This window comes from Chrysoperla carnea, chromosome 5 (assembly GCF_905475395.1).
Source record: "Chrysoperla carnea chromosome 5, inChrCarn1.1, whole genome shotgun sequence".
NCBI lineage: Eukaryota > Metazoa > Arthropoda > Insecta > Neuroptera > Chrysopidae > Chrysoperla > Chrysoperla carnea.
In genome coordinates, this window is record NC_058341.1 from 71,374,883 (window position 1) to 71,393,260 (window position 18,378).

The 18,378-nt window shown below is 29.0% G+C and overlaps 2 protein-coding genes across 2 annotated transcripts; one reads left to right on the forward strand and one right to left on the reverse strand.

The window, feature by feature from the left end:
• Nucleotides 1-1,962: 1,962 nt before the first annotated feature.
• On the reverse strand, nucleotides 1,963-8,101 carry LOC123299664 (baculoviral IAP repeat-containing protein 7-B). The gene is made up of 3 exons (XM_044881954.1): nucleotides 7,554-8,101; nucleotides 7,108-7,484; nucleotides 1,963-2,595 (listed from the first exon to the last, which is right to left on the reverse strand). Exons 1-3 carry the CDS (start codon nucleotides 8,074-8,076, stop codon nucleotides 1,981-1,983), a joined length of 1,515 nt encoding a protein of 504 aa, XP_044737889.1. The 5' UTR covers nucleotides 8,077-8,101; the 3' UTR covers nucleotides 1,963-1,980.
• Nucleotides 8,102-13,106: 5,005 nt separating this feature from the next.
• LOC123300862 lies at nucleotides 13,107-14,498 on the forward strand. Its single transcript, XM_044883515.1, has 5 exons — nucleotides 13,107-13,234; nucleotides 13,293-13,464; nucleotides 13,583-13,648; nucleotides 14,142-14,222; nucleotides 14,289-14,498. The coding sequence occupies exons 1-5, from the start codon at nucleotides 13,154-13,156 to the stop codon at nucleotides 14,312-14,314; spliced, it is 426 nt and encodes a 141-aa protein (XP_044739450.1). The 5' UTR covers nucleotides 13,107-13,153; the 3' UTR covers nucleotides 14,315-14,498.
• Nucleotides 14,499-18,378: the final 3,880 nt, after the last annotated feature.

The following is an 18,378-nucleotide window of genomic DNA, read 5'->3' on the forward strand; positions in this document are numbered from 1 at the left end:
AACGCTTTACTTTAAGTTAAAATTCGTTATCAACGTGCTAATAAACATATTATAAAACATTATAAAACTCGTAATATTTTTTTTAAACAGCGAATTTTCTCGATTTTCCGCTTTCCACGTTAATATTGTGAAAAACTGACACAAAAAATATATAGAAACCCATTTTGCACGCGTTCTATACGAGTTGACGCGACTTTGCATGCGCATAATAATGTATCTTATATCTTGGAAAAAAACGCTACAAATGGATACATAGATTTTCCGATGAGAAATATGAATATTTTCTTATTTTAAAAAATTGTCAGATAAGGCTTAAGATCTGAGAAATTTTTTGCTGTATGATTTTTTTAAATTCGGTCCAAATTCGCCGAGATAAAAAATTTTGAAATTGGCCATTTTTGACTTTAAAATGGTTGTAACTTTTTTAAAACGCATTTTTTCGAAAAATCAAAAGAGTAAAAAGCGTTTTATTTTGCCCGTTTTATTCTTAATAGCATCATTTTTGAATTTAAAAAACAACTGTTTATTAGTAAACAAATTAATTTGTTTATAACAATTAATAGTCCATTCTTACAAATTTCTTTTTTTTTTACCAATTGACTCCTTTTGGTGCAAGGTTTACGAAGAGTACAAACATGTTTTTTAATCCCATTTTTATTTTCAGTGATTGATTAGTCATTTTAGTTTTTCCTTTCATTTTAGTCCTAGTTAAGTTATCAAATAAAATTAAGAATGAGTATTTGGCAAGCGGCAAACCCCTTGAAAATCTAAAACGGCTAATCAATCACTGAAAATTAAAATGGGATTAAAAAACATGTTTGTACTCTGCGTAAACCTTGCACCAAAAGGAGTCAATTGGTAAAAGAAGAACAAATTTGTAAGAATGGACTATTAATTGTTATAAACAAATTAATTTGTTTACTAATAAACAGTAATGAATGGCTCGTAGTTTCATTATTTGGCCATGGTTTAATTACACGTGCTTTTTATGGCTTATCGAAGACATAAGCATCAAAGCTAAAAAGACTTTTACCTTTGTATAATATGCTGGAGATAGGGAAGACATAATCTGTTTCGCACAAAGAGCCGTTTTAAAATTTAAATTTAACGGAACTACAAGTGCCATCTGTAATTGTCAAATTGTCAAAAAAAATCTACAGTTGATTTGATTCATGGCATGAATATACAATTACCTTATAATTTTACGAGATGACACTACTACATAAATATGTTTGTTTTACGCGTTTTCCGTGTTTCTGAAGGGATGTCATTAATCTAATTAAATTTTTTATGTTAAATACTATCTGTATACGAATTTTCATCAAAATCGTTAGACCCGATATCGATATATACATACAAGGCACAATCTAAATATTGGCCACCGGCACTATAAACTCTAGTAACGGCCCCGACGAATGCCATCTGGGTCCTGCAAATAATACCGTATTTACAACAGAATCAGTAAATGATATTACGATATTATTACTAAGAGCAGAGTGTTGCAGTGGAATCGAATGATATTCAGCAAGAAACTGATTTCAGAATGGCTGACAGTCTGCTTATATGAAGAATTAAGTCGAAAAGTTGAAAAAAAAAATCTCGTCCGAAATGTAAGTGGGATTCTATTGGGACGAAAGACCCCCGCTTTGAGAACAAAGAATAGTCATCATTGAGGACGCGGTGCTGGCTAACACTTATAAAATTTCGACCATTCTGAAATGACTCACTTAAACTACTCAATTTAAACTATGTTTTTGAAAAAATAGATACCTGCAAGAATTAGCCACCGTCTCTTAGCCAAATTGTATTTCCTACAACTTTGTTTATTAAAAAAAACTCGTTAACAAACTGCTTTTTCCACCATTTTCTCGCCTTGTCATATTTGATGGAATAAAATAAATAAATAACAATTAATAATTAGAATAATTTATTAAAATATATTCAAAAAAAAAAAAACGTCAAAAAAACACCAACAAGATATTATGACAAAAATGTACGAATAAACGCTTTAATCGATGATCTACAAACAGGACAATCCTTTAAACTTGGTGCACAATTAATGCACGTAGCAAGATGGCCGCATGGTAAAAATACAACACCAACTTCAGTATCTAAACATATTTTACATAGACGTGCTTCTTTCAATCGTCGATTTTCTTCTTCTAGAGTCAATACTTTTGTTGTCGAAATATTATTTGTCGTCGTCATATTTTCATCAATTTTATTTGTTACAATATCTGTTGTTCGTCGTATACTATTTCTGGGCATATTATTTTCAACATTCGCCTGACTAATCGCTTCATTGAGTAAACGTGAAACAGCTTCCGATATTTGATTATCGTGTTCATCAGTTGATTCTAATTCTTCAAGCTGAACATTTAACGCAGCTTCAATTAATGCATCAGCTGTTGAAAATGGAGTCCCTGTGTGCTCAACTTTATACTTGATAGCTTGTTTTATTCGACCAACGTGTAATCCAATACCTAAGGCTGCTCTAGCTTCGGCTGAATCCATCAGATTTTGTAGATCTTGATCGTTTAGAACACGAATGCGATCAAATGGTTCCGTACCAAAACTTCTAGTGGCTCCTTCAACCTAGAACAAAAGATATTTTTTTTTTTTTTTGGAACAAAACTCTTGGTATAGAAATGTACAAGTCTACTTTTGAAGTATTTTTAAGCAAGGATCTAGTACTGACGCAAATAGCTTTACAACTACCAAATTAAATAAATAAATACCCAGGTTTTTCCCGTGTATTTTGATCACTCGAATTAAACTTTTTTGTGATCATAAACCAGTTAGCGCCAAATATTAATATTTAAAAAAATGAAATGCTCCTTCAGAATATACAATTGCTCCACTTAAATAATTCATAGTTAATTAGTTATTTATAATTAATAATTTTTAATTCCCGACTGTATTCATTTACATTTACATAAATGTTAATATTTAAAAAAAATCAAGATGGCGTTAGTGGGGATTAAATGACAAATTAATTTGATGTTTAAAACATTTTTAAATATTAATATTTGGCGCTAACTAGTTTATGATTTTTTTGTGTGGTATTCGGCTTTGATTTTCATAAACAAAAAAATCACAAACAACTCAACAGTCAATTTTTTGCAAAATAAAAACAATCAAATTGTGTGTGCAACAATCGAGGACTCCATTTTATTAATTGATCTTATATATAAATTGAAGCATATTTCAAAAAATCAATACTTTTCGTTTTATTGGCGGTTGAAATTTTACGTTTCTTGTTGAAAAAATCACGGTTTTCGTCAGTTTTTCTCGAATAACTAGAAAAATTGACATCCTACAAACAAAAGTTATCGGCAGAAAATGTAGCTTATAAAAAAAGGAAAATATTACTGTACTATTTTATTCGTTTTTGTGCGATATTTGTTGAGATATAGTAGCTTGAATACCACTGTCGGCAACAACTGTTGGGTATTTAACGTCAAACAACTGAAAAATTTGACGTTTTTAAAAAAATTCATCATACACTTTTTAAATTACTACAAAAACCTTGAAAATGAAAAAAGTTTCAATAGTTTCAAGTCATTTGTACGAAAATTAACGGAGTTAAAATGAAAAGAAAGTTGCTCGTATCTTTTTTTAAAAGCTTTTATTTAACTTGCAATGTATGTATTATGTTACGGTGGATTCTTTGAACTCAATGTTGAAGTAGATATCTTCAACCGATTGAGCTGAAATTTTGCATGCACATTTAGTTTGGATGATAATACATAATAAGGTTGCGCCGTCCTGATTTTCCCATCGCTTCCACCATATTTTAAACAAAAACATTTTTCTTTAATAAATTAAAAATTTTAATAAAAAATACTTTTTAAGGGACAATCTTTTATTGTACTAAAGTAGAAAATAATTTTATCTTTAATTCACTCATACCCGACTATTTGTAAAAGCTTGAGGCGCTTAATATCAAGGATGAATCGAAAAGTAATTAGGCATGTGGAGTAGATGAGGCGTTCCGATTCATTTTTGATATTTTAAATTTACAGCCTCAAGCTTTTAAAAATAGTAGGGTATGAGTGACTTATAGATAAAATTATTTTCTACTTTTTAGAACAATAAAAGCTTCTCCTTTAAAAAGTATATTTTATTAAAAATTTTTTATTTTTTATACAACACAAAAACTGGTAAATTTACCACGGGAACTAAAATTAATGCTTGCTGCTTCCAATTTACTTTATTTAGGTACTGACAACATGCTAGCAAAAATTCTAGCGGTTTCGGATATATTTTTTTTTTAATATTGCAATTTAAATGCAAAAAACTTACCCAAAAAATAATTAAAAAAAACAATAAAAACCTACAAGATAAAATATTTTGCGGAAAAAGAGCTTAATTTTTCCCCTCTAGACTAAGTTATTTTTCTAAGTTTAGTATTTTTCGACTTATTTAACGGTAAAGAAATATTTTTTTTTTGTTTTCGAAAATTATTTTGCATCTAAATTGCAATAATTTGAAAAATTTATATCTGAAATCACTTGAAATTTTTGAGCATGTTGTCAGTATCTAAATAAAGTAAATTGCAGCATTAATTTTAGCTCTCATTGCAAATTCATCAGTTTTTGTGTTGAATAAAAAATAAAAAAAGGTACGAGCAATTTTCTTTTTATTATAGATCAGTGTAAATAACTTGAAACTTTTTCATTTTCAAGGTTTTTTTATAGTAATTAAAAGTGTATTAATATACTTTTTCCAGCAAACAAAACTTTTCAGTTACTTTGCGTTTAATATTCCAATAGTTGTTGCCGGCGAAAAGGCGGTTTACTTCAAGCAGCTATATCTCAACAAATACCGCACAAAAACGAATAATACTATAATATATGCCTATTTTTCGTAGGATGTCAATTTTTGGATGACTCCAAAATTTGGAAAGTATTGAATTTTTGAAATATGCTTCAATGGCACTTTTTATTTAAAATTCATCTCTCTGTCGATTCCCGTTGTCATTTCACCATAAATTTTTCCGCTCCCTAGAAAGGGTGGTTACCACCCTCTGAGCAAAAGCATCACTCGGCACCATATGACTTTTGATTTAGAGGGTGAAATAAGCTTAATCCCAAATTTTCATCAAAATCGATGCTATTGGTCAAAATTTAAAAATGCCATCGTCGTTCTTCTCGTTTACTAGAGTAAAGATAATACTATTGTTACAATCACTAGGGTAATATTATTAGACCAGAATATCTGTCAATTAAAAACCGTTCCACCATTTCTAAAATCAGTTCAAATTTGAGACACACTCTACATCTTTGACACTTTACTAAGGTCAAAGCACCCCGCTTTGAAAACGCGGCATAAGATTACCATTGACGACATGGTGCTGGTTAACACCAATGAATGTACAGAAAAATAACAAAAATTTTTAGAATCTATAATGCTTTCGTCGATCAGGGATTTTAGTTATGATATTGAATATTTAAAATACTAGACGAGTGCTACAGGTAATATACAAGCTAGTTACTCTGTTGCATAGCGCGCTGCACAGGAGTTATTTTTTTATTTAAATAGGTTCAAAAATTGTTTTGATCTATATATCCTTAACCGTGCACTTTAGACCAAAAATGATAAAAACCTTTATTGTAGCAAATTAAATTTCTTATTTTTTATGAAAAAAAATATTTTTGATGTAAAACATAGTAGCCGCACGTAAAACCGATTTCTGGCGTGGCGACGCGTCGCCACGCTATATGATATACAGTCTATAAACAGTAGTGTGTGGACAGTAGTAGTAGCTATATGATGGTATATATATACAGTCTATATGCAGTAGTGTGTACAATAAATAGATGCTGTATTTATTAGATATCTTGATAATTTTATGTCCAATACTTTTCTAACATACTTCAGTTACCACCGACCAATTGTCACAGTAATATCGTCCTCAGAGACAACATCGAATATAACTATTACCGAAGTCACGGATTAAACGAAGTAAGTAGTCACGATTTGAAATAAATTCGTAAATTTTTGTATTTAATGAAAATAAATGTTTATTCAATAAATAGTCATCGTTATCTGGAAAAAGAAACGTAATATTTTATTTTATCATTATGACATATTTAGTTCCTATCACAATCTGTTCTTTTCTGCATATTACTTTTACAAAATAATGTCGATGTTTCACATCTGCCAGGCGTCCCGTGACGGCTCACATTTTTTTTATCACTAACCGTTTATGACATACGACTATCACGATTTACTTATTGACTATTTGATCGATATCTCTGCTAACATTTGTTTAAACAATAAAATGATAATTTAATTAAGTTTAAAACCTAAAAATTTCCTAAAGCTTTTAATTCAAAATTTTTTTTAAATTAATATTTATGAAGTTATAACGGGTTCAGTGTTGTAACCACCGGGTGCAAGATTAATATAAAAGAGTTATTCTAGATTTTTAAATCGCATTTTTGGGGGGAAGCCCGACTTTTTGGTTACAGTTAGGGTGGTCAAAGACAAGTTTAAATTTGAAAAGGCAGGATGCTACCCCTTGATGGAAGCCGCCATCTTAATTTAAAGTTGTTTTTTTTTTTTTTTTTTGCAATATCTTCTACACTATTAATTTTAGCGAAAAAATTGCCGAAATTGAACGCATAATATCTTCAAAAACATTAATTTTAGAAAGAAAAGTAAAAGTTTTAGTAATTTAGTAGATTTAAAAGTTAAGTTATTAGTATTTTATTGTTTTAATAATTATTAGAAGAAATATCAGTCAAATAGTCAATAAGTTAATCGTCATAGACGCATAAGCAATAACGGTTTGTGATACAAAAAAGATAGGAAATTTAATTGTCTACAATAAAGGTGTAGGCAATTTTTGGTCGAAAGGGCACGGTTAAGGCGATATAAACCAAAACGATTTTCCTTAAAATTGAGGTACTTTTATGTTAAGATTTTGTGCAATTGCATAATTTAGTACGTGATACTGAATCTATTTAAATAAAAAAATAACTCCTGTAATTTAATGAAGCAAAAAAATTCTCTTTAGTCTGAAATCGGGTATTTTAGTATCTATTTGACCAAAATAGGGCTGAAATTAATGATATAAACTGTTAGGTAAAAAAAACATACATTTCCATCCAAATTTGCATTAGCTTCAGCAAAATTTTGGACAAACATTTGTCCTTTTACAAGTAATAAAAATCCACAAGTTGGGAAACATCGAGCATGTTCTCGCCACGGCTCATCTTGGGGATCCCATCGTCTTAAACCACCATCACAATGAAAACATCGTACTTGATCACTGGATCCTGTATAATAAAAGCCTGCTTCTGCCAGTGCTTCTGGTGTTTGAACCAATTCATCAGGCCATCCGTCAAAGCTACGTAAACGAGATTCTAATGTTGCAAACTTTGGTTGATGTGGTCCTTTATGCTTTTGTATACCTAATTCTTGGAAGTTCGTTTGTGAGATCACTTGTTCATTGGAAGTTATTGAGATTTTATCTCCTAAAAATATAACATCAATTAACAAAGAATTATTATTAAATAATCAAAAATAAATTCGTGCGATTTTACCAGGAACAAAATATTGCCGGATGAACTCGCAATTCGGACACAATCTTTTATGCTCTTCAATCGGTTGATCCCCAACTACCCATTTCCCAACTATGACATTACATTTAAAACATTTCACTTTATCACTTTTATTTAAATAAAAGAATCCAGCTTCAGCTAACAATTTTGGAGATATAATATTCGAACAAGGCCATGTAGAGAATGTAGCCAAACGGCATTCTTCCATTGACATTTCATTTGGCATTATTCGTGAAGACGATTCACTTGTATTAGGTGTTAAAGCCACATTTCCTGAATTAGCTGGATTCAAAACAAATGGACATTGTGGATTTAAAGTTCGATGTCTTGCCATCACTTGATCACCATAATTCCAATCGTCAATTCTTTTACCACAAGAAAAGCATTCTACCTCAAAACCATTACCAGTTGCAAAAAATCCACCTTTAGCAATACGTGCAGGTTCGATTACACTAAACGCAGGCCAATTTTGAAAAGAATTTAAACGATTTTGTTCTATATTCATTTTTTTCGAGGTTAAATATTTAGTACTATTATTATAAATTTCTACTGTATAAAATAATGTAAAATAATTTGGAATAATCACACATTTTTATAACAATTATTTATTCACGTTGAAAATTTTTTAAATTAAAAGAAATATACAAAAAAAAAGTTACAAAATTAAGTCCTTTCTAATTCAACAAATGACATTTCACATGTCAAATAAATAGTATTTTATATCATTTTATATTCATTTTTCAAATGAATACAGCTAATTCCATCTATTAAATTTCATATAAACTAAGTACATTCGGAAAAGTTAGATCACTATTTTTTGTATGTTTTACTTGCAATCGAATTACACACGAATTGAATTCGAATTAATAATTCGGCTTTTTGAAGTTGTAACATTGTCCTAAAAATAAAATTAATTTTAGTACAACAGAGTGTCCATAACTAGCAGGGTGCGTCAACAATTTTCCAGAAAACATGTTTCTTGGGAAATGTTTCAAATGGAAGTATCAAAGACTTTGAAGTTAATAGAGTCATTTAGTTAAACAAGATCTCAAACAAAACCTATAAGAATATTTGGTATCCATTTTGTATTAATTTTTACCACCCAGAAACAAAGAAGTATACACACAACTAGCGTCCGATCTATAAGGGGATGGAGAGCCGCGCAACCGCCCGGAGAGGGAAAATCGGGCGGTTCCCGGAATTTCCCGCTCCGGGTGGAAAATAGAGAATCTAAAGTAATTAATAGAAAATGTAAAAACGGAAATAAAGAAATCTAAAAATTTGCCAGAAAATTATTTAAAGTTTTTTTTAACTTACTTATTCGCTCTGAAGAGTAACCTGCAGAGTGATAGTTGATTCAATATATACAGTGTGTCCCCGGATAGAGGTAACTATACTTGTAAATTTTCTTATTTTGCATTTTAAGAAAAAAAGTAATTCTTTATAAAAAGTTTTAGTTATTCTGAAAAGTATGTAGGCATATTTAAAACTTCTAAATAATGTACAGGGTAGCCAAAAATTTGGTATCACTATTTTTTTTATTTTGGGTAAACTACCCTTCGTTTTTAAAAGTTGACAAAATGTTACTAAAAAAGTTACTCGAAATTAACAATTATGACTCTATACAGAATATCAAGAAGATCTTTCGAACTTTGGCAATTCCATTCTTATTGAATGTTTATTTGAGAAAATAAATTTTCTTTTTAATTTTCTAAACTAGTCCACAAAAAATTACACTCTCGGATAGTACATGTTAATTGATTTATTATTATTTTCTTTCTTACGTTTTTTTATAAATAGAGCTTTTGTCAAATAAAAAATGATGCTATAATTAAAGTACACGAATCTTCTTGATATTTTGTATAGAGTCATAATTTTTAATTGCGAGTAACTTTTCTTAGTAACATTTCGCCAACTTATAAAAAAGAAGGGTATATAGTTTACCAAAAATAAAAATAGTGATTCCAAATTTTTGACTACCTTGTACATTATATTAAGAAGTTTTAAATATACCTACATACTTTTCAGAAAAAGCTTTTTTTCTTAAAATGCAAAATAAGAAAATTTACAAGTATAGTTACTTCCATCCGGGGACACACTATATATACACATGATATCGACATTTCTCTTGTGCGAATGACCTAGTGGAGTCAATGAATACATAAAACAGGCAATCTTATGAAGTCCTCAAGAACAGCTCCGATTTTGATGATTTTTTTTTCAGAACGATTCTTTTTGTATATTATTTAAAATCAGAAACATTTCAGATGGGGGAAATAATCTGGAGGGGGGATAGCCAATGTCGTGACTGATATACAGTGCAACCTCGATATAACGAATCTGAAGGGAACCAGTAAATATTCGTTATATCAAGTAATTCGTTAAACTGAGGTTTGTTATATTGAGGTTAAGTTGGTCTAAAATTCGTTATAAAGAGGAAAAAAGTGTCGGAACCTCTCGCGACATGAATTACATACTATGGAGTATACTAACTGTCATATATTGTTGGGACTTTATACGTTATATAAAGGTTTTGAATTGACGAATTTCGTTATTTAGAGGTATTTAAATTTTTTATGTAGTTGAAAATTCGTTACAAAGAGGCTGTTCGCAAAAAATATTCGTAATGTAGAGGTATATTTTATATTGACTCTTATGGACAATTCAAGGGGATTGCGAAAAATTCGTTAAATCGAGGAATTCGTTATATTGAGGTTCGTTATATTAAGGTTGCACTGTATCGACTCCCAGCCTAAATCGCTAATGATAGAAGTTTGAAATTTCGAGAAGATATGAACTTTATACTATAAGTGTCACATAAGAAAGAATTTTTCGAAATTCATCCCCTAAAAGGGGGAAATATAGGGGATGAAAGTTTGTATGAAATATATAAAACTGTACTTAACTGATTTTAAAAATTCTTTCACCTATAGAATGCTACATTATCAGCAAGTAACATATGTTGTATTTTATTTTCAAAAAAGTTGGGGTTCCGCACTGAAAGTTAAAATCAATTTTTATTGCTATTCAGTTGAAATAATAATAATAATAACAAGTGAAAACAAACAATTGACTGAGTTAATTGTTGAAATACCATGTATAGGCAGTGTTGATAACTCTGTCACATTTCACATACATACATATCTGACATATTTAACTGATATTCTCATATAATGCGCAAGTGTTGATGCGCAATCGTTTGTTTTTTTTGACGTCATGTAAATAACAAAAGATACTCACTTTGATATTCCTATATTAATACATACTATAAAATTTGTACCTAATTAACGTCCTCGTGGGTAAACAGTGATGTTTACAAAAAAATATTTCAAACAAAAGTTGTTTATTTTTTTGTAAGGAACATTTTTTACATTTAAACTTTTATTCTATCTCTAACGGTTTACAAGATGGGTACTACGGACCCATGACCCAATTGACCCATGTTGCTCATTTACGAACTTGACCACATTTTTTACGTCCTAAGCACGCTGTAAAAATTTCAGCTTGATATCTCTTTTCGTTTTTGAGTAATCGTGACCACAGACGGACGGCCGGACAACCGGACAGCCGGACGGACGGACGGACAACCGGAAATGGATTAATTAGGTGATTTTATGAACACCTATACCAATTTTTTTTTTGTAGCATCAATATTTTTAGGCGTTACAAACTTGGGACTAAACTTATAATACTATGTATATTTCATATATACATGGTATAATAATAATAATAAATGTAACTGTATTTGCAATAAAGCTTACAGCGGTTGGTACATTCTCTATACTAATATTAAACAATGCTTTTAATATATAAAGTAAAAAATTAAATTAAATGCATTAATTATAAATTGAAGCTTAAAGTTAAATCTTAGACTAAGTATATAAATATTATTCGAATAAAAATAAAAATTAAATCGAATAATTAGTAAATTCTTTCTACATTGAGTTATTTCCAAAATGTATGAATTATGCAGCAAACAGTGCAATTATTCGTTTAAACAAAAGCTCCTCAATTTAAGACCGCCATTTACAAAGTGGAAAATATCATTTATTTTTTCCTGGGGACAAACTTGACAGCAAGACCATGAAATTATTCTCGTAGTTAAAATTTGAATTTAAATACTTGCCAATAAAGTAGTTTCTCATCGATTTATATATCGGGCATTCCAAAAGAAAATGTATAAGTGTTTCAGGCTTTTTATAATTACAAATAATACAGAGTTCTTCTTGTTTCCATTTATATAAACAGCCATTTGCATGAATTTTAACGATTTGCTTCCCTAAGACTCTGATTTGGCTAACTAGCTTTATCTTACTAAAATTTAAATTCATTTTAAGGTATTTTACAGAGTCGTTCAAAATATACTGATACATAGGGCTGTAACTGGAGTTCAAATTTAGATTTTTATCCATGTTGGAAAGTTCTCTTTGATAATTGGTAAGAATGATTTCGCTGTTTTCTTTAATACTTTGTGCCCGTTGTTCATTTCATGTGTTCCTACAAACAAGATCCCGAAGTATCTCTTGTAACTGGGTAACCCAATTGTATTTGCAATCCATACCACCATTTATATCCAGTTGTGCATCACGTAAAAGGTTAAGGACTTATAAAAAGTTATTTCAACAATTAACTCAGTCAATTGTTTGTTTTTACTTGTTTTTTTGTTATTATTTTAAATTCGTGTTTATAAAATGTGAAAACCAAAGTCTTTAGCTCTTCTAAATACAATTTGTAATATCAATAAGCATTTTTTTATTAAAAATTTCTCGAATATTTGATAGGAACTTCAATAAAAATATGGGATTAAAATTTATGAACTTTGGTTCGTGTATTAGGACTATTATGTACTATTAGGAAATTCGTGTATAAACTATTAAAATATTTTTGGTGACAAGAGATGGAATGGCAGTCAACATCTACAATCTGCGTAAAAAAATTTACTATAGGTAAACAGTCAACCTCCGAAATAAAATAGGTTATAATTATATTTATCATGGGTTATAATTATATTTTATATTAATAATTGTATATATTATGTACTCGTAAATTTTAACGAGTTTATTTTTATGTAAGTTAAGTTTGCTTAAAATTATGTTTAATTCTATATTAAACTAGGCCAGACCTTAGTTACAAATAAATTTTTTATAAAAAACATTAATCGGATAACGACTTACATTTTTATATGATATGTAAGTTATTATTTGAGTCAATTTTTAATTGATTTCCAATTGATAATATAAAATTTCATACGTGAAAACGCTAACTTGATTTATTTTCCCTAATGTAGATAGCATAGACAACTAATTATAATATAGATAAGAAACTTGAACTGTTTTTACCATGTGAGTTCCAAAAACTTATCACTCTGTTCAAAAGATTTCACTACTGTAGATCAAGTTCTTAATTTATACAGTATAGGCAATGAATATTACAAAAACGTTGTATGTATCACATAAACTTTCTAAATTTCTACAATCATTTTGATCATAGTTGTCTGGTCAAATTTGACAGACTAATACAAAAATTTATCTGAAATAGTGTCAAATAAAATATTAATAATTAAAAATTAAATAAATATTAAGATGGTTTTTCATTGTTGTGTGAAAGGTTGTGTAAAAACACAGAAGGATATTGGTTTACATGTGATTCCTAAGAATTTTGAGGTAAGTAAAAAAATTGTTAACTTGGATAGAAATATTCTTGAAAGACTTAATTTTTCAGAAGTTTAAAAATTGGACAATAGCGATTGGTCGAACGGACATCGAATACTCGAAACGTGAAAACTATCGTGTCTGCGATTTACATTTCGCCGACGAAATGAAACTCCAGGCTTCAACAGGAAAATTGGGAACTAACTTAAAGCCTAATGCTTTTCCTAGCCTCCACTTAAGTAGTAAGTTAAAATCCTTATGTAACTAACGTATGTTTAATTTATTATTGTATGTAGGTCTTATAGAGGAACCACGAATGTAGACACAATTTGATTATAAGGTAATTTTTATTTATTTTAGGTTCACAATTTTTACATGCAGAGGCCTCGAACATAAATTTGATCAAAACTGCATCAAAACGGCCTGGTGAGTGAATTTAATTGTTAGATACTAACAATTATAATTTAAAAAGTAAATATAAAAATATAGTTATGAGAATAAAAATAAAACCTAAAGAGATATTAAATATTCATTAATGAATTTTTTAACTTGTTATGTCTACTGAATAAATCGCCTTGAAACACAAGTTTATTTCCTAAAACGCTTGGAAAATTTAGCTTTTATTAGCGTTTATTTTAAAGGAGAACTTTTGATAGCGAACCACCATCCAATTCTGTATGATTTTTCATGAGAAGGCATATTTTGTGCTCATTTACAATCTGTTTGGATTCAATTATACTTTATTAAATCACAAAAAATGGAATTGTTATTGAAATTTAGGAGCTTTTGTACTTTTTCACTATTTGACACCTAAAATCATAATATTATGTATATAGAACATGAGTTTTTAAATTATTGTTCAAAAAATTTTAATTAATTTTTATCAATAACGGCAAATTTAAATGAAGTCAATTTTTAGGATCGCCTATTGCTTCTACGAGTCTAAAGATTATGGCCATAAATATCGAAGAAGAACAAATTCGACCTGCTTTTCAAATAGGTTTGTTGCCAACCTTGTTTCTTTTTTTTCTATTTTATCAAAAATATCTATATTTTATTTTCATAGATTTGAAAAAAAAATGCATTTACTAAAAGAAGGAAATGTGAGAAGGGTGAAAGAACTATCGAAAACAGCAAGAAAATATTACCATATTGCGAAAGATATGTTAAAACTTGCTCGAAAGTTGAAAGATAAAAATGAAACATATCTTAAAAGATTGGAAAATGCAAACACGGATGCAAACATTTATTAGTTTTAATTTTAGTTGTAAGAAACAAGATTTAAAATTTTTATTTGTAAATAGAATGTTTTTATTTTATACAAGGGTGTGGGTTCGGAATGTAAATAATATTTTGAGGGGAATAGATTTAAGATTTGCTACTGATAGGATTAAAAAATTAGCTTTACGTAAATATAAGAAATATAAAATTAGACATAAAAGTATAAACAAAAATAAAAGATTAGTTGTTTGATAAATTTATTTTATAATTTAAAAGCGTTTTTTTTTTCTTTAAAATATTTAATTATTTTTTGTTTTACTGTTTTAAGCACATGATTTGGAAAAAAGATATTTGATAGCATTTCAAATAAAAATTTGATACCAAAACATGTTCTAAAACAGTAAAACAAAAAAAAAGTAAAAATTTAAATTGTATTTAGAATTTGGCATTGAGTATTTTAAAAAAGGCGGTCAATTGATTGAAGCGCTATTAGTCTAAGATCCCAATTAGGATCGACCTTCACCCATCTGTTTACCGGATGAAAGTTATTTTTTAAGAAATATAAAATGTTAACAAATATCCCTGCAATGGGTTGCCTATAAAAATGTGGTCCAGACTACTTTTAGTGAAAATATCAAGAGTAAAATTTTTAGAAATTTTTCACTGACTTGCATATCTTACGAATTTTGATCTACTCGAAAGTAAAAGCCATAAAGAATATGCAGCAGCTATGTTGTTTGCCTTTTTTCGTTCACTATTATCGCATTTATACAAGTTGAAAATAGTAATTACGTGCATCTGTTAATTCATTGACTCGCATATCTAAATAAAGATAATTTTGTTACAATTACGGTGGCATATGATTGGCCACAAAATATTGGTCAAAAATAATGTTTACAAGCTTTCCAAGTTTTGATATTTATATTAAAAATGGTCTGGACCATATTTTTTAAGGCAACCCGTTACAGGAATATTTGTTAATATTTTACATTTCATAAAAAATAACTTTCATTCGGTAAACAGATGGGTGAAGGTCGACCCTAATTCGGATCTTGTACTATATCTGGTGAACAGAGTGAGAACTAAATCCCAAGTTTCCTTGGTGATGATAGAGATGCCTATCTATAGTATAATATAAATATTTATTATCTATGGTAGATAGTAGGTTTCCCTAATGTGATTAGTTTTTTTATAAAATAGAATTATGTACAAATTTTTCAATTTATGTAGAAATTTATTATTTATTTATTTAAATTTATATGTAAGAGTAGATTATTCGATTTTAATGTAAGTTATGATTTTAAATCAGACCAGATAAAAATTTTGCATTTTGCACAAAATACTTTCAAAAAGGTTCGTTTCCATAATGCCAAAATGTAGGTAGTTTAAATATACATGTTTTCTTCTCGTCGCCAGATGTCAGCGATAGGAAAAAAATGGCCGCGTCCACATAAACAAGAAATATCGTTACCCCTTAAACGGGTGATTTCTTTTTTCTCCTCATAGTATATGTAATATTGGAATGTAGTCAGTAAGATCTTTAATTTAAATATAAAAGAAGGAACATAGCATAAAAGCTTATATTATTGGTCTTTAACTTTTAAGAACGGATACCTATATTCTTTAGATACCATTTTTGAATTTCCCCCTCGATATCTAAATCGACGTGTTTTCACTCAAAACATTAATCACATCAGGTCAAGAGGTATTAAGGGTGGATACTTTTGAAATGAACACACTGTATGAATAATTCAAATAAGTTACTTATTATTTTATGCTCAACACAATTACAATAAATGAAAAAAAAATTTCTACTTCTCACACTCCAGTGACCCTAAAACATATGAAAATATGTTTAGGAGGGTCAAATCTATGCTAATATGTGGCTTTAAACAATTCGTTGGTGAAAATGCTTCAAGCAAAAAATGTTGGGTGTATAAGCGCACAGACATTAAATTTGACCTAGGTTTTCAGACTCTCAGACTCTCAGACTTTTAGACTTTCAGACTAAGTTTTTTTCGACTCTCAGTCTTTCAGACTAAGTTTCTTCAGACTTTCAGTTTGTTATTCATTAAAAAAGCAACATTTTTTATTCGGAACATTTTTCCGCGAACCGTACAGTTTAGGCAAAAACGGATTGAAAAGCTTTCCCCAAAAATTGTTTTTTCGTATGTCTTCTGTGAAATCTAGGCACTCTTTGAAAAAAATTTCCAATAATAATGGTTTGATTTTCTATAAAGACGATTTTTGCTCAAATTAAATGAAGAAACGCGCAAAAAGCTATATGTAGTTTCTTATAAGGTCTTATAGATCTTTGCTATCAATTACTGTCTAAACTATTCGGTTTACAAAAAAATGTTTCAACCAAAAAGGCTTGCGTTTTTATAAAGAACAACTTTCTGTTTTAAAGTGTTTGCCTATTGTTTGCCAGTTATGAATTAGGAGGTTTTAATTGAACCGGGAAACTTAGATCTAATTCAATATCCTTATTAGATGTGTGCCTTTGAAATTAACATGTTTGATTCATTTTACTCGATTAAACTTATTTTTCGGACTTCAAGAATATATCAACTTAAAAAAGCATCCTGTATATTCGACAGTGACTATATAATCGGCCCAAAATCAAAACTAAAAATTATTCTGAGTAGTATTAAATATGTACCAATTTGCATCGCGCTCAAAGATATCAGGAAATTTAATGTTTACCCCTTTAAATCATTCCTGTTTGAATAATTGGTATAGTAACATTATTTTCATCCAGTTTTCATTGTAATTAATACTTTTATAGCCGCAATAGACACCAAAAATTAAATAGATACTCAAACTATTTCTTGGAAACATTTAAAAAAATGCTTTTCTGCAAAAAATTTGAGTTCGAATCATCCCCGTTATTTATTTGAATACACGCATAAACAATCAAGCTTTAATGACATATTTCTTGAGTAATTTTAAATAGTAAATGCTTCTTATCTTACGTATGAAGAGTTTGTCGAGAATAACGCAAACAATATTCTGAATAAATGATAACGCGTAATTTCTAGTTCGTAAATGTAACTTTTTCTCACCTCCGTGCAGAAAGTGTCACATTTCATCCCGCTGTGCAACACAAAGTTGCCGCTTTCTGTTTCCGTCGGAGAGAAAAATAGTATACACACCACGGGAGCAAGTAAAGAATCCCTTGTGGAAATAAATCAGTTCTGGGACTCTTACATAATACTTAGTTTAAAATTCAGGAAATGAATATGTGAAGTAAAATTATATCTGAAAAGCCAGAAAAAGTTTGAAAATATCTAATAAATTATGAACAATCGATTCATCGATAGGTCGATTGACACTTTTTCGGAAGAAATATTCTGAGTTCTACTAGAAGACTTTTTCAGAATTAATCAGAGACTTTATGAAAATTTAGTTAGCAAAATAAAGTAAGAGTAAGACTTTTTCTGAGTTTTTCAGAAATAATCAGTAAAATTTAGAACATTTCACATTTTCGAAAAATTAATTAATAATTACTGTAGGTTTCAGAGAATATATCGGTCTCAGTAGAAAATTTTAATTATTCTTGGTTGGTTTCCACATTTTTTTTTTTCAACCGCGAAGCATATTTTTTAATACGTAAATAAATTATTTTAAAAGAAAGTCTCTTTGTTTTAATTAATGATTTTCAGGTTCATCACAAAATAAAGTGATCCATCAGCTTGTATGCAAATGGTATTTATCCTATTTGCATGACATTAGAAAACTTATAATATTTAATTAACTTTGAAAAATTATCTAAAAAATTCAATTTTAAAAATTACATTCAACTTAATTATTAGAATTGAATTTTGTAAATAAGTATTAACAGTTTATTAAATATTTTGAGTTTTCTAATGTGCTGTAAATAGGATAATTGGCAACCATTTTTATGCAAGACAACAACCTTATTATTCAAGATT